At 36.9% G+C, this 24,853-nt stretch overlaps 1 protein-coding gene across 1 annotated transcript in view; it reads left to right on the top strand.

The window, feature by feature from the left end:
- MTFR1 (mitochondrial fission regulator 1) overlaps positions 1–24,853 on the top strand; it is a 51,564-nt gene that overhangs the window by 10,118 nt on the left and 16,593 nt on the right. The window contains exons 2-4 of the mRNA XM_034668505.1: positions 7,575–7,717; positions 14,219–14,317; positions 23,132–23,247. Coding sequence (XP_034524396.1) covers positions 7,652–7,717; positions 14,219–14,317; positions 23,132–23,247 — 281 coding nt within the window. The 5' untranslated portion in view covers positions 7,575–7,651. The remainder of the gene's footprint in view (positions 1–7,574; positions 7,718–14,218; positions 14,318–23,131; positions 23,248–24,853) is intronic.

The following is a 24,853-nucleotide window of genomic DNA, read 5'->3' on the forward strand; positions in this document are numbered from 1 at the left end:
CAGTTCTGTATGATAACCTTGGTTGTCTTCTTGGTTGTAGGTTTTTTCCCTTTCAGCACTTTGAAAATTTCATGCCACTCTTTTCTGGCCTGTAATGTTTTTGCTGAAAAAAATAGCTGATAGTTTTATGGGTGTTCCCTTGTTGCTTTTCCCTTGCTGCTTTTAAGATCATCTTTAATTTTTAACATTTAAATTATTAAGCATCTTGGTGTGGACCTCTTTGGGTTTATCTTCTTTGGGACTGCTTTTGCTTCCTGGACCTGGATATCTGTGTCCTTCCCCAGGTTAGGGAAGTTTCAGGTATTGCTTCTTCAAGTAAGTTTTCTCCTTTCTCTCTCTCTCCTCTTTCTGGAATTCCTATAACGTGAATATTAGTACACTTAATGTTGTCTTACAGGTCCCTTAGTCTCATCTTTTGAAATTCTTTTTTCTTTTTGCTCAAATTGTGGGTGCTCTCCACTACCCTGTCTTCCAGATTGCTGCTCTGTTCGTCTGCATTATGTAATTTGCTATTTATTCCCTCTAGTGTGTTTTTTACTTGTTACTGTATTTTTCCGCCGTTTTTGGTTCTTTTTCATATTTTCTCTTTGTTGAAATTCTGTGTTCATTCTTCTCCTGAGTTCAGCAAGCGTCTATATCACCATTACTTTGAACCCTTTATCAGGTAGATTACTTATCTCCATTTTGTTTAGTTCTTTTGCTGAGGTTTTGTCTTGTTCTTTTGTTTGGAAAATATTCCCCTGTCTCCTCACTTTGGCTGTCTCTTTGTGTATGTCTGTATATATTAGGTAGGTTAGTTACATTTTCTGGTCTTGAAGGAGTGGTCTTATGTAGAAGGCATCCTTTGGGGTCCAGAAATGCAGTCTCCCTGATCACCAGGACCAGTTGCTCCAGGGGTGTCCTCTGTGTGGGCTGTGTGCATCCTTCTGTAGCAGCTGGGTCACAGCTGTTGTGGGCACACTGGTTGGGGTGTCTGGTGCCCTCCAGGGCAGGAGTTGCTTTGGCAGGGTGCTGATCTGGGCTGAAATACCCTACTGGGTATTGCAGGGTGGGAACTACTTTGGGGAGTCCCTGGTCCCTGCCAGAGCTGTACACTGTGTGCAGTTTGGACCTGCTTGGGGCGGGAGGAGCGGTGCTGGTGCTGACTGAGACTGTCTGCTTGGCACAGCAGGGAAGGAGCTGTTTTGGAGAAGTGGGTGTGTTGGGTGGGGGTAGGTCTGCAGAACTCCTAGGTGTGTTAGCAGGGTTGATGGAGAATGTCAAAAGTGGTGCCTACTAGTTCTTTTGTTCCCGGAAAAGTTCCTACGGATCCCTGCCGCTTGACACATGCCCTAAAATTATTCAGTAAATGTCCTCCATGTGTGATGAATGGCCCAGGGGCTTTTGAAACTGTTGTCTCAGTGCTGTGACTTGGAGTGAGTTGGTGCTTAGGCCCTTTAAGAGCAGGGTCTGGGTTTCTTGTAGACCTCCATCTCTCCTGGAGGTAAGCCTGGTGATTTTCAAAGCCAGGTGTTATGGGGGCTTATCTTCATAATGCCGGTTCCTAGGGCAGGGCTGCCCAATATGTGGCTTGAACTCTTTGCTTCTCAGGGATTACCTTTGCACCTGTGCTATATCTCCTGCCTGTGGGTCACCGTGATAGGGGGGTGGTTCCTGACAAGACCACATCTGTGCCCCTCCTACCCTTCTCTGTGTTGCTTTTGCTTTATATCTTTAGCTGTGGAAGAGGTGTTCTAGTCTTTAGGTTGCTTTCCAAGAGAGTTGCTCTGTACTGGTTGCCAGGGTGTGTCTATGGGAGGAGGTAAGCTCAGGATCCTCCTGGTTTGCCATCTTGATCTTCCTCCTCCTTGGGCAGTTTTCATGGTGAATATTATTGTATCGGCACTCTTTGAAAAATGTTAACTACTGTCAGCTATTCAGCTATTCTTTTGTATGTTGTATACCATTGATATACATTACATAGTTTAAACAATATAAAATGCCACGATAATCCCACCAGGTAAGGATAAACCACTGATGATGTTTTAGTGTAAGTCCTAGACAAGAGGGTGGCAAACTTGCCCGATAGCCTATACTGGTCTGAGGTCTGTTTTTGTATTTGAGCTAAGAGTGGTTTTTACATTTGAAAGGAGTTGGAAATAAATTTTAAATGGACTATTTTGTGGCTCTTGGTTCATAAGCTCCTTGGGAGCTTCCTGGTTGTAATCTGAAACCAGCCATGGTACTTGGAGGTCAAAGAGAGACTGAAGAAACAGGCAAGCCCTGCAGATTGGTAGGTAGTAGGTTTAATGAGCAAGAGAATTTACTAGGCTTGTCTTGAGAAGGAAGCCTCAAGGCAGTAGATCTCCACACCTGTCTGCCAAATCTTGAAAATTTCATATAGGGGCCTTAACTGGGTTCAGTCACATATAATCCCTAGATGGTCTCAACATCACATCACTATCTCAAGGCTTTGTCTTTAGGACAACTTCTGGGAGGGGGGAGGGCAATTGAAATGCATCTTCCTAGGGTGGGATAGGATGAGGAGCCTCCTGTTGCCAGAGTCCAGCTCACAGGACTTAAAATTCATCTTTTAATGTCTGCTTAGTCTTTCAAGGTATGTATGACATACCTTTGTGTATTTAAACAAGTCTCTTTTCTTAGATGTTTTGATTTCTTTTCCAAATACTTAAGAGGACAGCTTTTCTATTCAGGTTTTTGTCGGTGTCAAATTATTTTCTGTGGGGCAAATTTCTAGAGGTGAAATTGCTAGTATTTACATATTGCCAGGTTGCCCATCAGAAATACTGGGCCATGCCTCTACCAATACTGGGTTGTCCCCCCCCCTTTTTTTTTTTTAAAGATTTTGTTTATTTGACAGAGCAGAAGCAGGGGGAGCGGCAGGCAGGCGGAGAAGCAGGCTTCCCTCTGAGCAGAGAGCCTGACATGGGCCTCGATCCCATGGCTCTGGGATCATGACCTGAGCTGAAGGCAGATGCTTCACTGACTGAGACCCAGGCACCCCATCCCACCCTTTTCCTAAGAATTTATTTTTGTTTATTTTAGAACAAGAGCACGTGCAAGGAGAGGGTATATGGGGAGAAAGAGAGAGAGAAAGAATCTCAAGCAGATTTCCTGCTGAGCACGGAACTTGACTCAGGGCTCAGTCTCACAACCCTGAGATCATGACCTGATCCTAAATTAAGAGTCAGGCACCTAACCAACTGAGCCACCCAGGCATCCTGGGTTGTCCCCTTTTTTATCTTTGCCAAGTTGATAGGGAAAAAGAGATGACAGTTTTATTAACATTTATTTGATTACTAGTGAGATCATTAAACATTTTTTCATGTTTATTGTCCATTTGTATTTCCACTTATAAATGCCTGCTTATGTCTTTTTCTATTTTTCTGTTGGGCTTCTGATCTTTTACTTCTTGATTTGCAAGCACTTTATATTCATTAGGGATAGTAATCATTTGTTATGTACAAGTTGCAGATAAGTTTCTTAATTACTTAAATGCTGCAGAATGAATAATAAAATGAAATATTTGTATCAGCTGGGAGAATACCCAGGGCTGTAGTTTCAGGGACCAGCACTTGCCACTTCTGAAACAATCCCTTAATTTGTGATACCACAGTTGTTGCTAGCCAATCTGCAACTCATTATTACAAATTAATTGTATAAATATTTGTTACCATCTAACAGATTAGTTTATACAACTGGTTTTAATTTTTCATTAATTTTTACAACTGGTGAGTTAGTGGTGGATTAAAATGTGAACTTAAATAGGAAAGTTAAATTAAGTCTCCATGACTTAAAAAAAATGCATCATGATACATTCTTTAATAGATGCATATATTAATATGCAAAGCACTATGATAAGATTTTTTTTAACCTGAAAGAAATTTGATTAGTGACTTTTTGAAATGGAATTCTTATATGTTAGTAAGTATCGATTTTATATATAATGTGGACTTGCAATAGAGTAGGCTGCTTTCCTGGAAAGGTGGAGCTGGCATCAACTTTATATTTTTTTAAGGCAAGATATCTCTTTATCCCAATCTGTTTGGGCTCCGATAGGGAATGTGACCTATAGTTAAGTTTTTAAAAAGTAAATTGGGAAAAATGTCCTGAAATAATAAACAATGATTACATAGACATTTTTGCTTGGGCTAAAGTTAAATTATTTTTTTAAAACTTAGTTGACTTAAACTAGTATCTATTTGGTCCACTATTTCTATGTTTTTTGGTTTTGTTTTTTTTTTAAGATTTTATTTTTAAGTAATTACTATACCCACCATGGGGCTGGAATCTACAACCCTGACATCAAGAGTCAAATGCTCTACTGACTAATCCAGCCAGACACCCCTCTGCTTTATTTTTTTAAAAAACGGAATCACACACACACACACAAATGGAATCACACACGTGTTAGTTTGCAACTTTGTTCATGTATCTTATTATAAAAACTTTTTAAAAGATTTTATGTATTTATTTGAGAGAGAGAGAGCACGCACAAGCGGGGAGAGGGGCAGAGAACAAGATTCCCCACTGGGCAGGGAGCCCGACACGGAGCTTAATCTCAGGACCCTGGGATCATGCATGACTCGAGCTGAGGGCAGGTGCTCAACTAACTGATCCACCCAGGTGCCCCAAAACTTCTTGTGTATCTTTTTGTTTTTATAGCGATCAGCTTAGAATGGATACATTGAATCTGTTTTAACTATTTTTCTATAGATGGACATTTAGTTTGCTTCTGAATTTTCTCTTTTTACACTAATGCTCAGTAAATACCTTTCAGCTTTTAAAAAGTCTTTATTTTACAAAGGTGTAATTTACTGAGTTTTGCTGCTAAGGAAATTTTTTATACACATTAATATGTAGGGGACAGTAGTAATTACACAACTTACCAATCACCTTTATAGTGAATTTTCATCACTTTCGTGGGCGCAAGGACAGAACTTTTAGTGATAAATATTACTGAGTTCCAAGTAATGTGTGTGTTTGTTTCTTCTGATGTTCCGGATCACTTAAGATATTTGAACAGTCTTTTCAAAATATTGTTTTAAAATTGATACCACAGTACTTAGTTCATTTGCATGGGAATGCTTAAAATAAAAATACTGGGGCCCCTGGATGGCACAGTCGTTAAGCGTCTGCCTTCGGCTCAGGGCGTGATCCCAGCGTTCTGGGATCAAGTCCCACATCCGGCTCCTCCGCTAGGAGCCTGCTTCTTCCTCTCCCACTCCCCCTGCTTGTGTTCCCTCTCTCGCTGGCTGTCTCTGTCAAATAAATAAAATCTTTAAAAAAAATTGAAAAAAAACACTGCAAGAAGAATATATTTAACATGTCATTCATTGTAGGGTTACATCTCAGAGATCCTCACATGAAAATGGTATACTCTTAGTTCAGATGGACATACAAGACTACCTCTAACCTCTTGTGTATCACTCAGAGAAGGTGACCTCTAACAGTGTTACAGACATGTCTGTCAGAAACTTAATTTCATATGTAAAACCCATTTACTTGAAAGAATTTTCATCATGTTTTAATAAGTTTGTGCTATTAGACTTTGTAATATAAGGAATTAAGAGATACAGTATAGCATGAGATTTATCATTTGTGGACTGAAAAATGTGAGACTTATTATGTATTAGATTTTTGTGCTAGGTGCTGGGAATATAGCCCTGTACTTAATTTTGCATGAACAATATAGAATATTAATTTTAAATAATTGCCAATAAATTGTACCGAAGGGTCAAATACTATATCATTGTCTTATAATGTGGTAAAGTGTTCTGACTTAAAAGTCTCAGCCATACTGAAGTATACCAGTGGTCACTAGATTTGAATTTTAAGCTTTAATTTTCAGGAAGTAGGGCAGGGTGTTGACATAGGATTGACAGCTTTTCATTGTGACAAGGACCTTTATAAAAAATCATGTACCATCCATCTACTTTCCCCATATCCTAAAAGAAAAGTACTTTTACACCAAAATGTAAGAAGGATATATTCTCAAAGGATAGTAACTTTAAATTGAAAAGGTTTTTGTTTTTTGTTTTTGCTTTTTAATTCCATGGTCCATAAGGACCATTTTTCTTTTGCATCATTGTTTGGCACTAGAATGTAGATTGTCATTTGGGATACCATTGATAGGTTTATCTAATCTTTTAGTATTCTGAGAACAGGAAATCTTATTCTAAAAAATTAGCCAAGTGAATAAGAACGTTCTATTAATCCTTTTAGACTCCTCCACCCTTGCTATAAAATGGTCATACTCTTCTCTCATATTGTAAAGATAATTAAATGGCCATTTCCTTGAATAGTTCCCAAAGACCTTATAAAAATAAGCTCCAGTGTATTGTTGTAGCTTTTAAAGTTTTGGGATTTTATTTTATTTTAATTTTTAATTTTTATTTTTAAAGATTTTATTTATTTGACAGCACAAGCCAGAGGTGGGGGAGGGGTGGCAGGCAGAGGGAGAGGGAGAAGCAGGTGTGGCACTCATTCTCTGTACCCCCATACCCTGGGATCATGAACCTGAGCCAAAGGCAGACACTTTAACTACCTGAGCCACCCAGGCACCCCAGTTTTTGGCATTTTAAATTTAATGACAACTTTGTTTCTGTTGTTTTTTTTTTTTTTTAAAGATTTTATTTATTTGACAGAGATAGAGACAGCCAGCGAGAGAGGGAACACAAGCAGAGGGAATGGGAGAGGAAGAAGCAGGCTCATAGCGGAGGAGCCTGATGTGGGGCTCGATCCCATAACGCCGGGATCACGCCCTGAGCCAAAGGCAGACACTTAACGACTGAGCCACCTAGATGCCCCAGCGGTTTTGTTTTTAATCAAGACTGCCTTGATGGGGAAGCAGCACATTGACATAGTTTTGTTCAAACTCCTTGTTTCATTGGAGGCCAACACTTTCAGTAAACTGGGTTATGCTGTATGATGAGTTAACAGTCTAATTTTATCAGATGTGTAGTATATTGATGGGGAAGGAGGTGAGAGGCCGGGGTTATAGTGCCAATATTGTGGAAGGACTTTTCTTTTTTGAATTCCTATTCCATATTTCTGGAACTCCTTCATGATGTTTGGTGGGAGTCAGAATCTGCTTGTAACTGTGGGCAGGTAGATTTGCCAAGCAAATGCCACCAGTATGGACAGCAACTTAGGAGCCAGTGAGGCAGAAAAGTGGGAACTGGCAGGCTGTTGTGTCAGGGGTGGCAGTAGCCGTTGCAGTGGTGTCTTCCCGGGACCAGTTCTGCCCCAATTTTGAATGTCTTTCCTTAGCCTGCACATCAGGTGCTTTTAAGATTGTTATCTGCTAGATATCTTTTCATAAACACATGTTCATTTAAATGAGTCACAGTGGGTTTTTACTGCTTCCAGCTAAAACCCCGGCGGAAAAAAATAGTTTAAAAAAATATTGTACTGTTAGTTTATTCAAAACTGATCACAAGGAAGGTTGTTTCCTCTTAAGTACAAACAAAGTTTTAAAATGTTTTGGACTAGACTTTGTGAGACATGTTGCACACAGTAAAGATTCTAAATAACAATTATTTCATTTTAGTATTTGCATTTTAAAATTTTAGTGTGCTTATTGGATCATGTGCTGCTATGTATGCCTGAAGTACTTGAAATGCAAATTTGGAGACACTTTGCCATCTAAATGCTTGGCTGGATTAAGCGCCTAATTAGGATGGTTTTTCAACAGGTTGGAGTAAGCATGCAATCGGTGAGTGCTCCAAATTAATTTTTTAAATCCAGACATGTATATGTTTTAAGAATTTTTTTCCTGAGAAAGTGAAATGAATCTATATATGACCAACATTTTAAATTCAATATGTTTATTTAAGTCATAGAAGTGAATCTTTACCTGGCATCCTAAGTACGGGAGTAACGTTTTGGGTTACGCTGAAAATGTACTAATATTCATGTGACTCTTAAAAGCAATGAGTTTGATAGTAGTGAGGAAAGAAATATATATATAGAAATCATTGGATAAAATATGTTTGACTAGAACTTGACAACTCTGAATGTTGTAGAATCTTATTGAATGTTGTTATAACGTGGTTTGTCACAACTTTTTAAGGTAAAAGGTAAGTCATGTCTTCTGAAAATATAACAACTATGGATATGAAGAAAAAATTAGTATAATGTTCTGTGCCAAAGATGTTCTGATATTGATATTATTTGAGGTATTTTCTACTGATATATAATTTTAAGATCCAGTGTAAAGTTATTAGAGCAACAGTTGTGCCAGTCATGTTTTGTGGAATATTTGTTTTTCATTTTCACATTCAATATTTTGCATTAGTAATGTGGAATTCAATTTTATTAAAGATACAGGCAGGTTGCATAATTTGAATATCGGTGTATATGTATATATATATTTTTTGAATATGGGTATACTTTTTAAAGTACTACTTTTATTCTTGTTTTTATTTTGTGTCTTTTCATGTCTTGTTAAGAGAAAGTCAAACTTTGAATCTCCCAGCCTCTCAAAGTTACATCTATTTTCTTTGGAGGTAAAAAGCAAAGAACCGAATAAAATTATCTTTTTTAATAGCTGCATAATTTTGAGATTAATTAGCTTGAAGATAAGCAATAAGAAAATGGTTTCTGAAGTTAATAGTATTTTCATCTTTTTCAGTTACATTTTCCTATGTTTTGAATTTCACTTAGTGCAGCTTATACCACCTTTCTCATTTGTTATTTACCTTCATTTGGCTACATAGAGTAGATTAACATTTTAGTACGGACAGTAAAATAATTTCTGTTGCTTCCAGAAAAATGGGAAGCTTTTGTTATTTGTAATTCCCAAAATGACAAGCTTTGCAATTTACGATTCTTACTTCTTTCCAATTTTAGTAAGAAATATAGTTTAGGAGAGGGGTGCCTGGCTGGCGCAGTCAGACGAGCATGCAGTTCTTGATCTCAGGGTCATGAGTTTGAGCCCCATGTTGGGCATAGAGATTACTTTAAAAAAATATAATTGAAAAAGAAGTATAATTTAGTGAAAAGATCGTAGATCCTGGATTCAGACAACTCCTGGTCTGAAATTGGTCTCTTTCAGTTACTTTCTCATCCACAAATGATAGATAAGAAGAACTCCTGCAGAGTTAGCCTGTGGATTAAGTGACTGTGAAACACCTAGTGCAGTGGCTTGTATGTAGTATAGCTGCATTCAGTAATGGTTACTTTTCTAAGGTTTTGCTCTGTCATTTTCCCCATCCCCGCCCGAAGTCAGGCGAAAGTGACTAATGCTCATTGAGACCGAAGGGCAGAATTTTGTTTCAGGAACAGATAGCACACTTTATTTAGCTTGTTCATTTAAATTAGCTTTGTTCATTTTGAGTGGTAAAATGCATGCCTTTCATCAAAAAATGGACCAGGTAACAGAGCATTAACTTACTCCCTCTATTGTCATCACAGTTAAGGCCTTCCTATTAGTAGCAACTGAAAAGATTTGTTTTTTATGTAACATAATCATCAACTTTTTTATTCCTTTTCAAAGATTTTATTTATTTGACAGAGCACAAGCAGGGGGAGCGTCAGGCAGAGGGAGAGGGAGAAGCAGGCTCCCCACTGAGCAGAGAGCCCCAATGTGGGCTCTCTCCCATATTCTAGGACCCTGAGATCATGATCTGAGCCAAAGGCCGAAGCTTACCCAACTGAGCCACCCCGGCTCCCTCATATAATTATCAACTGTAATCAGTTAACTGAAAATCTATATAGATATACGTTTTCTTTTAACATAAAGCAATTTGATACTTTGGAATTATTTGGTTTCTAAGATCTGTCTTAGTGTTCTGCCTAAGTGTAAAAAGGTATAATCTACCAAGATTTTACTTATGGACATATGAAAATGAAACTTCTTAGCTCCCTTTCGGTAATAAGTACTTATTTTTGATTCTTTGATAATAAGTACGTTCATTCTTTGATAATGAACTTGAGACTATGTTTGAAAGTAGTCCGAGTAGAAATTGCCTTCATCCTTGTAAAGGATGCTTTATCTGCTTAAAAAGAAAAAGTGCAGCTTTGAGATTAGGGTTTTGTTTTTGCCATTAGAACAGCTGTTGATGATGAGCTCTTTGTATTTACTGTGCGTCGGCACTGCTGTATTAGCTGTCACTGATTGGTTTACTATATCCGGTTCTTTTGCCTAAATTATGTATGCTCAGTAAAACAGCACTTTGTTTTACAGGTATAACGACAGTCAGAGCAAATAACTTATTTGTATTAGTAATATATTTCCAGTAATATGTAAGAATTGTAACTTTTTTTTCCTTTTGTGCTTTGGAGGAAGAATGTCAATGTGGCTAAGAGTTTCAGAGTAAGGAAGAAGAGAACTGAGGGGAAGTGTTGTCTTTAATTGGGGATTTTGAAATTGTTACAGTTTCATCTTCCTATCTCTACCCCCTCTCCCCAACACACACTTTGAATTTTCCCCTGGCTCCCTTGGAGTTAAGGATTTTTTTGTTGTGTAATAGACTCCTTGAAATTTTGATTAATGGTATGGACTTTCTTCTAGAAAACTATTGCATGAACACAGAATTTTGCCTGTAATTTCAGGAATATGTGGACCAGAATAAAGACCCTTGCATTAATATGAAATAGCTTGATAAAAAGATATTCATTTAGAATTAAATTTGTACTTTTTCCTGCTAAATGGTACCTCTGAAATAGTAATTTAGATTAAACTGGTCTATAACAGATGAATTACCACATGAAACTTGAGTATAGTCATCATGATGAGACAGATGATAGCTTCAGATTCCAGGCTCACACTTCAACACTTCTACAATAGCATTTCACAATGTTAAAAAAGAACAAATTGCTTTCTTGTTGTCATCCTCCTCCTTGCTGTCATCACTTTCAAACACTGTTTCTAAATGTTATGGACTGTCATTACTAGACACAGACATGCAAACACACATGCACACATTCATTATTAGATCATTTGTCAGTCAGTCATTATAAAGCAAAGCAGAGTTTTTCTGTTTAATAATTAAATAATAGTTACTTAATTATTTTGTAGTGGAAATGAATTATTTCTTAACAAAATCCGATTGTCTAACAATGACAGTTTTCTCTCTGCCCTCCCTCTAACATCTGAAAAAAATATTAATGACAGTTTATCTTTAGAGGAAGTCTTCCCTTCTTCTGTATACTGACAAGACAATGGTTCAGCCACCAGTTAGGATAGGAGATATACTTGGGCCTTACAGTCTCCCAGTGCACAGATGGTGACTTTTCAGTACCATCTGTTCATTATTTCTTCACAGCCATTTACAATTTCTCCCACTCCATGAGGGCTGAATAGAAAAAATAAAGTAGGACCTAGTTTTAGAGTTCCTGGAAGTTAGCTGCTCCTTACCCTCACTTTTTCTTATAGTCAAGTAAAGGTTGTGACTGACTCTTCTTTCTAAATTGTCTAGTCATTAGCTTACATAGACCTTTCTTGAGATTTCTTGGTGTTAAGTGCTGTGCAGTTCACAAGTAACAGAAGAACATTGTTAGTCTGCTGTATATACTTGAAAAAAATCACGTAAAGCGATCTGTTTATAATTCCTTTAAAACTTTGTATAATTGTCTACCTACTTAGTCCTTAAAAGTAAAAGCTGAAATCTTTGGTCACTTTCTCTTGTAGAAGTCACCTGGTATTCTTTCCTTTTGATATTAAGCAGATGGGAAGATAATAGTTGAAACTTAGCCCTGAAGCATGCATAGCAAGGAATGCTAAAGTTGGCAGAAACGTTAGTTCCTGACCTTGGCAAATCCTTTCCAAATTTTTCTTTGTGAGTTTTTTGTCCTCATCTCCGGTTAAGATCTTTGCATACTGGAGGGATGGGAGATTCACTTTAGACTCTCTAATTGTCACATTGCATGGTGATGCATGGTGTTCCACTACACCTACATCATAGCAGAGTTTTGACTGTGACTAAATACAGGATTCAAGAGGAGAAGGAATGGTATAGGTGCTATTGTCCTCTGGGTTTCTTTTTAAAAGATTAAGACCTATGAACATGTATAAGGTAGAGTTTGCTTAAATATTGTCTGTTTTAGAATTACTTGCCCATATTCTTTTTTTTTTTTTAAAGATTTTATTTATTTATTTGACAGAGATAGAGACAGCCAGCGAGAGAGGGAACACAAGCAGGGGGAGTGGGAGAGGAAGAAGCAGGCTCATAGCAGAGGAGCCTGACGTGGGGCTCGATCCCACAACGCTGGGATCACGCCCTGAGCCGAAGGCAGACGCTTAACCGCTGTGCCACCCAGGCGCCCCACTTGCCCATATTCTTATTTTTTCTGAGCCTCTTATGTTGAATTTGTAAAACTGCGATGGTTCCCATTTTTGTCTAGTCGGATGTTTTTCTTCTTTCAGTCCTCATGTGTTTTTTTTTTTTGTTTTTTTTTGTTTTTACAATTTTATTTATTTATTTGACAGAGAGAGAGGCAGCAGAGAGGGAACACAAGCAGGGGGAGTGGGAGAGGGAGAAGCAGGCTTCCCGCTCAGCAGGGAGCCCAATGTGGGGCTTGATCCCAGAATGCTGGGATCATGACTTGAGCCTAAGGCAGACGCTTAACGACTGAGCCACCCAGGTGCCGCCTCGTGTGTTTTTAACATTAGTTATGTGATAATCCTGTGATCATTGGTGTGAATGATTTGCATTCCTGAATTACAGGTAATTCTCTTCGAAGCTTCACTGTAGCTTTGCCTCTTAATATTCTTTGTTTCATATTCGTATTTCAAAATCAGTGTCTTCTTTTTGCTAACCTGTTTTCCACTCTGTACCATCTTTTTTAATTCTTATTTCTAAAGCAAGAGTTGCAATTTTTATTGGCTGTAGTAGTCAGTGTAGGTTATAGTGCTTTCTGACTCTCCCCGGTAATAGTCAGTGAAACTTTGAACACATTAATGGTGAGTTATATAAAAGCTGAGGTGTATGCCAGAGGTATTATATACATATCCTCATGATCCTCACTTGAGTCCTGCTGTTATCTCTAAATGGATTGGGTTGCTAAAATCTAAGAAGTCAGGTTACTTCTGTGCTCATTTTACAAGTTGTGCATGCTTTTAGAACGATTTAAACATTGAATTTGGGTTATGTGTTGGAGCCACTGCTGTTTACAATAACATTTATTCTTTGTTCATACTGCATATGTTAGGGTAATTCCATTCTTTTTAGAATGGCCATGGAGTAACTTTAAAAAGGGGTCAATGTCTATTGCTCAGAATGTGTGCCAGCTGATTTGGTATTACTTAATTATTTTTTGGATATAATTGAATGTAAAATTTAATGAATTAAGTATAATGGTCATATCATTCTTATTCTCTCCTTTTTAAATTGCTTTTCATAGCATACCACCTCTCTGCCTCTCTGTCCAGGCTTTCAAGTGTAGCACTCAAAACAGATGGATAGTTTTTCTCTTTAAGGAAAAATCATATTCTTGGGGAGAAGTTTCAAGGTACTTTATAATGATTTAACATTCTACGTGTTTTTTTTTTTTGTTTGCTTTTTGCTTTGGGGGTTTGTTTTTGTGGAAAGCATAGCATAATGTCCTGTGTGTATTATGATTTTGTCTGAGAAATTCTGCTAATTAGGGTCACTACAAGCCCATTTAGTACCTTTGTATAAATTAGGAAAAGATGCCTTTACCCTAGGACAACGCCTCACAAGAAGATGCAGTGCTGTTGGATTTTGGCCCATGCTTACCCTTGACCAGATGTTCTTGTGTAGCAAAAAAAGTGAAGCACCCTGAATGGTACAAATTCACATTCTGAACTTTGTACTGATTTGGGTTTGTTTGGAAAAGTCCATTATAACAAAAGTAGCTCACAGTTTAAAAAAATTCGTGTGTATATAAAATTCTAAAACTAAAAATACGGCAGAGGAGGTAAAAATAGTGTTTCCTTTGCAGAATAGTATGAAAACCTAATGAAAATGCAGTTTTTTACTCCAAATGTATTATTGTTCAATTACAAATTAATCTTCTATTTTTTATATACTGCCGTACATTAAACTTAATGTGTTAATCATAACCAGCTATATATATTCTTCAACTTCTAATTGAGAAATATTAGCTTTTTCCCCATAACATGTAGAGCATTCTGATCCTGTAATTAACGTGTCAACATGTTGTGTAATTATTTGTTCAGCGTTTTGTAGTAATAAACTACAAACCTTTATAACTCTTGTAATTAAACTTTTGGTTTTTCCTACTTCCTCAGGTACTTTGGTCTGGGAAGCCATATGGTTCATCTCGAAGTATTGTAAGGAAAATTGGTTCCAATTTATCTCTGATCCAGTGCCCAAGAGTTCAGTTTCAGGTACTGTATTTTATATATTTTGAAATTTTATGTTAATAGATACATCAGAAATAGGCAAGACAGCTTTAAAATATTTTTGAACCTTTCCTTTCATTGATGCTACTGTCAGTAAAAGACAATAAAACTACAGTCAAGTCTTTCTCATTTTACTTCCTCTGTGAAGTGATTATTCAAGCTTTTTAATGCTCTTTAAGACATTTATCCTTCTTAAGAATACATAGAATACATCTTTATAGAAGCATATAATAAGCCAAGCAGTTGCTAATTCCCAGGTGACTTTGAACGTGGCCTTACGTTACTTTAGGAAGCTTCAGGTACCACCATTGTTTTCTTTATTATACCTTCCCCTTTGGACAGCCATTCTGTTCCCCTAGTTTATTTTTAGGTATCTCTGTGGGTGCCTCCTAAATTGCTTTCTCCACCCTTGGTTTAAAGCTTAGCATTAATTGTAGGAACCATTACCTTGGCAACGGCAGTGTCAAGACAAAGAAGTAGTTATGGTTCTCTGAATGAGGTGATAGTGAAACCCTGACTTGGGAATACTTTAAAATGCACAGGTTTTAGGATTCTCTTATAGCACCAAATTGGGAGCAACTCTGTTCTTTGCTTGGAGATAAATTGTTATTTTCTGGATTTGGGCTTTGTTCCTTATTGTTGTAATAGTGTTAGACATGTTCTTGTTTTTCGGTAATTCTCTACAACAGTAACACTGCAGAATCTTTCAGTTCAACATTTAAGAATGTAAAGTTCAGATATCTATACCAATTTTAAATAAGAGATTAGCATATGAAATGTTGAAGATGTATTTAACTTGTAATTCAAAAGCTCAGAAGTACCCCTGCAAGCTTATTTGATAGTATGTTTTACTCATAAATCAGCACTCCTGGTAGATAGAGGTAAAAATCTGTTACTAAGTAAGTGGTTGAAATTAGCATTTGTTCAGGTTGACTAACAAGGTTGTTACTTATTGTGCTCATAATCCTGCTTGCAGATTGACTGGCAAAACCTCTATGCGTCAATCTAGAAAGTGACAGATTGGAAGTTTCCAAGAAGTAATTTTTTTATCAAACTATAGGCTTTAAAAAAATAATGAAAATGAAGAAATCTGTGGTGGTAACTCTCAAGCATGAGAATTGAGTTCAATTAGAGACAAATTGCTGATTGCTTCATTTGCCAGCTTCCTTCAAATAACTACTGTGTTAACTAAGGCTTGTTAACTTTTTTCTGATTGCTCAGTTCTGTTAAAATTTTCTTTTCATCTATTTATGTATCTGCTTAGCCTAGTTGCAGGACAACTTGGCAGAGCATTTGTGTTCATATAGTTAGAGATGTATAGAAGGACATGAAGATAATCTAGAATTTTTTAGTAACAACCCAAATATCCCTTGACAGTCAGTGGGATGAAATACTAGAGCCAAGTACATTTTCTTAGATTATTTTTCTCTGTGTTATTAGTCACTTAAAAAGGTATGAGCAGAATTGACTATTAGATTTAGTGAGGGAGCTGCGTTTGAATAAAGATGGATAAACATAGGAGAGAGGGATAAGGTAAGAGAAAGATTGGTGACCTACTTGAGAATATAGTGGAAGATAGAAGACATTTGTTTATAGTGAGATTTTTATTTCCAGGTGATTTTATAACATACTGAGTCTTTTCAAATTCAAAATCAATATTTTTAAAAATGTTTTTATTTATTTGCTGGAGAGAGAGTGTGTGTGCACAAGCAGTGGGAGCGGCAGGCAGAGGGTGAAGCAGGCTCCCTGCTGAGTAGGGAGCCCAATGCGGGACTTGATCCCAGGACCCTGGGATCATGACCGGAGCCGAAGGCAGATGCCCAACCCACTGAGCCACTCAGGCATCCCCGAGATCAATATTAAAATGAATGGTTTATCTGCTAGTTAGATATTTTAAATTTGCTGTATCTTCTGTTGTATTTTAACTACACCTCTCAGAAAAGTAAGAAATGTGGAATTTTTAAAAACATGCAATTTAGAGTAATAAAGTTAAAAATGTGTTTTTGCTATTTTTTCTGACTCATTTAGGGATTTGATTGATATGGAATGTATTTGGACTACCTAGGAGTCTAACATGAGTCAATTGTATGGAAAGTCTGGAACTGGGAAACCACAGCTGGACCCAGGGAGAGTAGACACCATTATGGGGCCATATTCAGGAGACAAAAGTCAAAATGGCTTGAACTTGCAAATAGGGCATTCCTGGGTGATTTCAGAAGCAAGAGTTAGGTAGTCAAAACCAGTCCCTCCAGTGTTCTCTGTAATTTCAGACTTTTAGAGGATTTATCTGAAACTTGGCATTTTATATTCTTTACTTCTATTCCTGTTGGCTTTCGCTTCTATTTCTTTTCTATTGCCCACACTCATAGGCAACACCTCGACTCTGTCACCCTCAAAACAGTTTTTACCTTTGAAATCTTAAGCTTCAGTATGGTTCCTTCTAGATCACACCATCTTTTCACTATCATCAGCTGATCCATATATCTGGAGACAAAATGATAGGCCCATTACTTACTGTTGTGAGGGTTAGGCAAAATAATCCTTTTTTTTTTTTTTTTAAGATTTTATTTACTTATTTGACAGAGAGAGACAGCCAGTGAGAAGAGGGAACACAAGCAGGGGGAGTGGGAGAGGGAGAAGCAGGCTCCCAGTGGAGGAGCCTGATGTGGGACTCGATCCCAGAACGCCAGGATAATGCCCTGAGCCGAAGGCAGACACTTAACGACTGAGCCACCCAGGCACCCCACAAAATAATCCATTTTAAACCCTGAGTATAATAACTGGTACATAATTAGTGTACAGTAGAAGTGTGCTAGTGGTGGTGATTTTGTTGTTATTGCCACCTTACAGTTGAATAGCAAATGAACTTACTTGCTATTCAAGTAATTCAACTCCCTGGTTTTACAAATTGGATTTATAGAATCAGAAACCAGAACACAGACCAAAATATTTATCTACACCTTCATCCAGTTAATGGACCCAGTGAATATTGGGCTAGGAATGCAATAAGGTTATAAGTGTAAAAAAAGCATGTAAAAGCACTCAGTGGTTCTTTGCTGTGTTATTTGAAAAAGACTTGCCCCATAGCTTTTTCCCATACTTCATTTTGTGAGTGCTAGAAATGAGTTGGCCACTTTATACTCAAAATAGGATCTCTAGACCCTTCATATTTACTTTTTTTAATTAAATTTTTTATTTTAATTCCAGTATAGTTAACATACAGCGTTATATTAGTTTCAGGTATACAATATAGTGATTCAAAAATTCTGTACAATACTCAGTGCTCATCATGGTAAGTGTACTCTTTAATCCCCATCACCTACTTCACCCATGCCCCCTCCCGCCTCCTCTCTGGTACCCATCAGTTTGTTCTCTATAGTTAAGAGTCTATTTCTTGGTTTGTCTCTTTTTTTCCCCTTCACTTGTTTGTTTTGTTTCCTAAATTCCACGAGAGAAATCATATTGTATCTGTCTTTCTCTGACTTATTTCACTTAGCATTGTACTTACTCTCTAGCTCCATCCATGTCTTTGCAGATGGCAAGATTTCACTCTTTTATGGTTGAGTAATATTCGTGTGTGTGTGTGTGTGTGTGTGTGTGCGCGCGCGCGCGCTCTTCTTTATTCATCTGTTGGTGGCCACTTGGGCTGCTTCCATAATTTGGCTGTTGTAAATAATGCTGCCTAAAACATCAGGGTGCATGTATGCTGTTGAATTAATGATTTTGCATTTTTTGGGGGGTAAATACCCAGTAGTGTGATTTCTGGATTGTAGGGTAGTTCTATTTTTTAGCTTTTCAGAGAACCTCCATACTGTTTTCCAGAGTGCCTACACTAGTTTGCATTCCCACCAACAGTACAGGAGCGTTCCTTTTTCTCCACATCCTTACCCTCACTTGTTTCTTGTGTTTTTGGTTTTAGCCATTCTGACAGGTCTGAGGTGATATGTCATTATAATCTTGATTTGCATTATCCTGATGATGAGTGATGTTGAGCATCTTTGCATGTGTCTCTTGGCTATTTGCATGTCTTCTTTGGAGAACTATCTGTCCATGTCTTCTGCCCATTTTTAATCAGATTATTTATTTGTTTTTTGGGTTTTGAGTTGTATCAATTCTTTATATACTTTGGATACTAACCCTTTATTGAACATGTGATTTGCAAATATTTTCTCTCATTCAGTAGGTTGCCTTTTAGTTTTGTTTGTTTCCTTTGCTGTGCAGAATCTTTTTATTTTGATGTAGTAGACCTTTCAGATTTACTTTAATTGAAGAAAAATGAACTTTCGTTGGCCCTTTTACACCTTTTAGATATGTGCATTTCAACCTTGAGTTGCAATTACATACTTCTGGCCACAAGCATTTTTTGTATTTGGATATTATAGCCCCCTTGGAGGTAGGAACCTAGGTTAAGACAAACTGAGAGAGTAGGTTTTTGTTTTTCTCCTGGTACTTATTCCAGTTTCACAAAACCAAAAGAAAGTTGAGATCATGGAGGAACTTGCAAACCAGTGAGCGCTGGGAGATTGGGAGGAATGGGGTGCAGAGGTTTTAATTTGCTGTGGTTCTCAACACCGCATGCATATTTAAATCACCAGGAACTTTCAGAAATAAAATATACATGCTCAGGCCCCGTCTTGCTGGGTAGTTTTTATATGTCCATCCTCCTTGTGAAAACACAGAGCTTTTAAAAAATACAGGTCCCACTCAGGACTCACTAAAACCGAATTTCATACATTTGTTTTTTTACCTCTCGAGGAGCTTCTTATGCACCTGAGGTTAAAGACTTAAGGCACAGATTGTATTTTAGTATTTTGCTAAAGTTTTCCTTAAAGCAGTAGCGTGTAATTACCCACTGACAGTTATAAAAGTAATCACAAAAGTACTTTGGGGATGCATTTTTATAAATTTTAAATTGTATGAGTTAAAGAAAAAAATGGAACAAAAAGCAGCTTATTACTTTTGAAAAACTTTAGGCCAAAAAAAAAAAATAGGTGATCTTGAATATTACCAGAAAAAGTGGGATGGGCCACTTGGCAGTGGGGTATAAAAGTTTGACTTCAGCTTTGTAACTGGCAGACCTCTGGGGAAATTAACCTGGGCCACTGTTTTTCCCTTGTGGAAACCCTGCCCCAGCCTGTTTTCTTAGATTGCTAGGAGTTGTTGGAACTGGTGGTGGAGGGAATGTTCTGTAACCAAATAGGTAATGAATGAAATTCTTACTTAAGTTCACATACCATGATGAAATCTGTAACTAAAATAGCTACTTGTCACAGTCCATCTTTATTTAGCAAATAAACTTGAAATCTGTACGTTATTCTAGGGGCTTTTGATTAGGGATAGACCAAAAAGATGTTATCTCTACCCTTATTGGGATATGATTCAGTGGGAGAGATACTTAATAAGTAAATATTCTAATATGCATATAATTACAATTTGTATTCAATGCTGTGAAGGAAAAAAGTAGTATAGCCTGGGGGGGGATAATAGTGGTGGCCTGTCTGGGAAGGCCCATCTGGAGGAATGACAGGTAAAGATTAGAGAGAGCCAGTCTACTTAGTTGGGGAGAGGGGTGGAGTTGGGGGAAGAGAGAATATGTGCAGAGCTTCTAAGGCAAGATAGAAGTTATTGTTTGAAGAACTAAGAGAAGGACCTGTCAAGAACTAGTGTGGTGGGATTTTGTATGGTCTTTGGTGTCTGAGGCATCTGAAGGTTAAGTATCTGGATTAATTCTAAAAATAACTGTTTAAACTTAACAATTTTTTTCAGTTACTCTTTGATATTCTGGAATATGCTAGCATGTGATATCAAACTCTATGTGATGTTCATTTGGTTATTTTTAGCTCTAAAATGGCTGTTAAGAATAACGAAATTCAGATATAATGTTAACATTTTATAAATTTGGTAATGTGGTTCAGTGATTTGAAGCCTAACTCTGTAAATAATAATGAATGTTTGTGATGTTTTACTCATTCTCAGTAACTGATGACTTCTTTTTTCTTGTTAGCACTTGCATACACTTGAGGGGGATGGGGAGGAGCAGGGGGGCGGGAGGGGGAGAGAGAGAGAGAGAAAGAGAGAAAGAGAGAGAATCCCAAGCAGGTTCCACGCTCAGTGCAGAGCCCAAGAGGGGGCTTGGTCTCATGACCCTGATGTCATGACTTGAGCAGAAATCAAGAGTCAGATGCTTAACCAAGTGAATCAGTAATTGACTTCTTAAAGACTAGTTTCTCCATGGGGATCCTGTTACTTACCTTCTTGAGTTATTTTGACAGATAGACACGTTTCCCTCCCTCTGTCTTTCTGGTCTCTCTTCTGACTCTGTTCCCTCTTCACCTTCTCTTCCTACTCTCCCCTGTTCTAAGCATTATGAATAAAAAGCTTTAATAAATGCTCAGTTTTTATTTATTTTTTGAGAGAGAGAGCGAGCATGGGGGGAGGTGAGGGACAGTGAGAGAGGGAGAGTGAAAATCTTAAGCAGGCTCGACACTCAGCACCGAGCCTGATGCAGGGCTTGATCTCACAACCCTGATACCATGACTTGAGCTGAAATTAAGAGTCAGAGGCTTAACTGACTGAGCTACCCAGGTGCCCCTAAATGCTCAGTTTTTAAAAAGTGACCATACTGCTCAGAAACATGAGTGGCTGAGTCTTGGCTAGAATACTGGATTTAGTGTTGTCTACACAGATACACTGCTTGGCTTATTGTATGTCATTATATTAAAATACAGAAATTCGCTTTCAATTTTTTCTTACTATGGTAGGAATTGGAAGAAAAAGAACTAATTAAATCTCTAAGTAAAAGCTAGAGATTATTGTTTTGCTGTGCTGCAAAGAATACATGTTCTGCATTGGGCTATAAACAAATGCTGGTAAAATAGACTGAGTCTGTTTACTATTACACCCTTTTTGGCACGAAACTGAGAGAATCATGGCTCCTAATAACTGTGTTTATTTTATGAAAAGTCACATTAGGACAAAGCTCTTCTAATATTTTATTCTAGATATTTCAACTTTTATACAAGCTTAGTATTTTTCTTTCATGCATTTTATTAAATTAATTTTCTTGATACAGTTTTACATTATCAAAATATTTAAAATTATCTAAAGTTACTGTTGTAAAATTCTTGAAATAGAATTCTGGATAATTGTATCAGATGTTGAATTAAACTTCTTATAATCAGTAAAAATATGCTACTACTGAATTTTTGCTCTGGATGAGAAGTTTTTCATACTTTCTGAAAGGAATTTGGATACTTACAAATCAGTAAGCACTAATTTTACTTTAAAATTTTAAAATGCCCTTGACTTTGAAAAAAAAATTTTTTTTCTGTTCTCTTCATTGTATTTTCCCCCCTACTAACAATAGCTATGGTAGGACAGGACCTTGCTGGAACTTTCAGTAAGTTGGCTTTGTCTTTTTCAAACTTCCCTCGGTCATCCATGCATGTCAGTAGTGGCATCTAGATTGTACTTCCAACAATACCATGCCATCAGCCCCCTTGCCTGCACTGATGTCACCTTAGCTGGTATTTTACTAAGTGAATTGTCCTTCCCATTCCATGCTTGTTACTTAGTGCACGTTTCAGCAGCAACTGAAATGCCTTTTAAAAAAAAAATTAGTATTACTATTTTTCACTTTTATTTTGTCTTTTGGATGAGTTTGGTCTCCTCAGGGACTTTTTAGGTTTTTTTTTTTTTTTTTAATGGCATAAAGTACTGTTACGTAAATACATGACTTAAATACTAAGGTGACTTTGTTTTGTGGGGCAGGATGTCCATTAGAAGTGGTACAGATATGATCAGTTCTGGAATTGGTTTTTGACAGTAGCATTAATGTTTTCATCTCATTGGGCACATGTTTTAGACATGGTATTATTTCAGTGATTACATATGATCAGTTCTTATTATAAACTAAATCCATGGAAAATTTTGGTGTTTTTTTTTTTTTTTGAAGTTTATGTAGAAAGCAACCTTTCATGTTTTATATGGGAAGTATGACATATGTAAAATTGAGATACATTGTTTAGTTTTTAATTATGTTATAAAATACTCTGAAAAGCTGCCACAAAATGGGTTAACTTTTATATTTTTAAGTATTTTTAGAAAAGTATCATTTTGCTTCTTTTTATAAATAGAAATTTCTAGGAAGAAAACTGCAATTTTGTAACTTCTGTGGGAAAGGAAGAAGTCTTGAGGTCAAAACTTAATTTTATTTGTTTTAATATACCTCACTTCCTACACACTAGAACTGTATTGTGATAAGATTTTATTTTCTAGAACAGTTACATGTAGATTGATCTTCATAAACTCGAGTACCTTGAGAAGGTACCACTCAGGTTTTACCTTTTTGATCTTTCACTTTTACAAAACAGCCCATTAAATATTCTGAGAGCTTCCATGGGATTTGGGAACCTTTTTGTTTAAGGATCTCCATGTAACCTATTTGGAATCTCCGTATTACAATGTTATGGGAATATTAATTATTCTGTTTTTAATAATGGATGGGAATAATACATTTTTTAAAGATTTTATTTAGTTATTTGACAGAGTTTTTAAAGCCAGTCTCATTTGACCTGTAAAATAAAAATTGAATAAAGTTAAATTATAATTCAGAGATTGTCATACATTACTAGGCAACAGTGTGACATAACTAATGGTCCCTTTCGCAGGGACCTTCAGTGTAAATGTTAGAAACTGTCCATGTGATTGTAACACCAGAGCTGATGATTTTCCTTTAGGTGATTAAGTAAGTTTTATTCTAACATCTTGGTGCCAAAGAACTTTCCTTATAACTTACAGCTTACCAGCCCTACAACAGAATGGAGCCCGAGCCATCCAAGAGAGGATGCAGTGGTGTCTTTTGCTGATGTTGGATGGGTAGCCAAAGAAGAAGGAGAGTGTTCAACAAGACGAAGGTTAGTCTGGAAGGCTATCAGAACTGGGATGCAGTATTTATTATTTTAAAAGGTGATGCATTTGCAGTATTTCCTTTTAGTAATTTGATCTCTGGTAACTAAGCCAGTTATTTTTCTCAAGTCTTATTTTCTGTTCATTTTAAAGACTCAGTATTTACAAAGTTCCTAGAGACCTTTAACTGTGTCTTAAGTCTTTATGAATCATAGAATTGCCTGCCCTTCTGAAGTTTAGTATGAAACTAAAAGGAACTATCATAAATATGTTTAGATAAGTAATTAAAATGGTTTTATTGGGGCAGAGGAACCTGCGAGTCATATTAGGGAATTGGTGTAATTACTGGAGAATGCTTCCTAAAATTGTTTCAAGGTGAGTTTTGTTTCAAAGGACATAATGTGTAAGAGTTAGTTGCTTCCATTTATTTGAAAGAGCCTGAATAAATTACTGACTATGCTTCAGTCTAATAAACAGTCATGCAACTGATTATCAACTCTTCATTCTCACTAGGCCTCAAAGATACAGAGATACAACAAGACACAGATTTCCAGGAATATTTCTTGTGCTAGAGGAGATTAAAAAGGAAATCAGTACTATAAAGTTAATAAGTAAACACAGAAGACCACTGTGGGATGCTCTAGGGAGGTTCGGCCAGGCATCTCAGTGGAGAGCGTGCTAAAGCTGAGGAAGGACGACCAGCAGAGGTTTCATGGAAGGGACTAAACTAATTATCAGTGTGTCAAACACTAGGCTAGGTAAATTAAAAAACGAGCAAGTTTCAATTTTGTTTTGCAGTTGGAAGATTATCATTGACTTTAGCAAGAATAATTGCATTTGAGTGGTATTAGCTGGATAAAATAAGAAGTAATCCAAGAGCAAAGAAGGAATTTGATTTGGATGACAAGTAGAAGTGAGGACATAGTAGTAGATGAGCACAGACCAGGTGTTGCAGGTTTACCAGGTAAACAGCCTTTCTTTTTAAAGATGTTCATTTTATTTTTTTAAACTTTTTATTTTGAGATAATAATAAATTCTTCATATACAGTTGTAAGAAGTAATACAGAAACATTCCTGTACTCTTTACCCAGTTTTTTCCAGTGGCAACACCCAACAAAACTGGTACAATATCATGAGCAGGAGGTAGACATGGATAAAAGTCAAGATTTTGAACGTTTATGTATCCCGGTTATCCCTCATGTTGTTTTCTTTTAGCCACACTCACTTTCCTTCCCTCTCCAACCCCTCCTCAGTCGGTGGCAGCCACTTAACCTGTTCTCCATTTTCATAATTTTGTCTTTTCAAGAATGTTATATAAATTGAATCATATAGTATGCAGCCTTCTGGGACAGGCTTTTTTCACCAAGCATAATTCTCTAGTGATTTGTCCAGATTGTTATATATATCAGTAGTTTGGGTTTTTTTTTCCTTTTTAGGGCTGAGCAGTATTCCTTGATATGGGTGGACCACAGTTTATTTAACCATGTACCGGTTGATGGACATCTGGATTGATTCCAGGTTTTGGTTATTATGAATAAAGTTGCTATGACCATTTGTGAACTGGATTTTGAGTGAACATAAATTTTTATTTCTCTGGGATGAATGCCTGTGAAT

Source organism: Ailuropoda melanoleuca, chromosome 9 (assembly GCF_002007445.2).
Source record: "Ailuropoda melanoleuca isolate Jingjing chromosome 9, ASM200744v2, whole genome shotgun sequence".
NCBI classification, from domain to species: domain Eukaryota; kingdom Metazoa; phylum Chordata; class Mammalia; order Carnivora; family Ursidae; genus Ailuropoda; species Ailuropoda melanoleuca.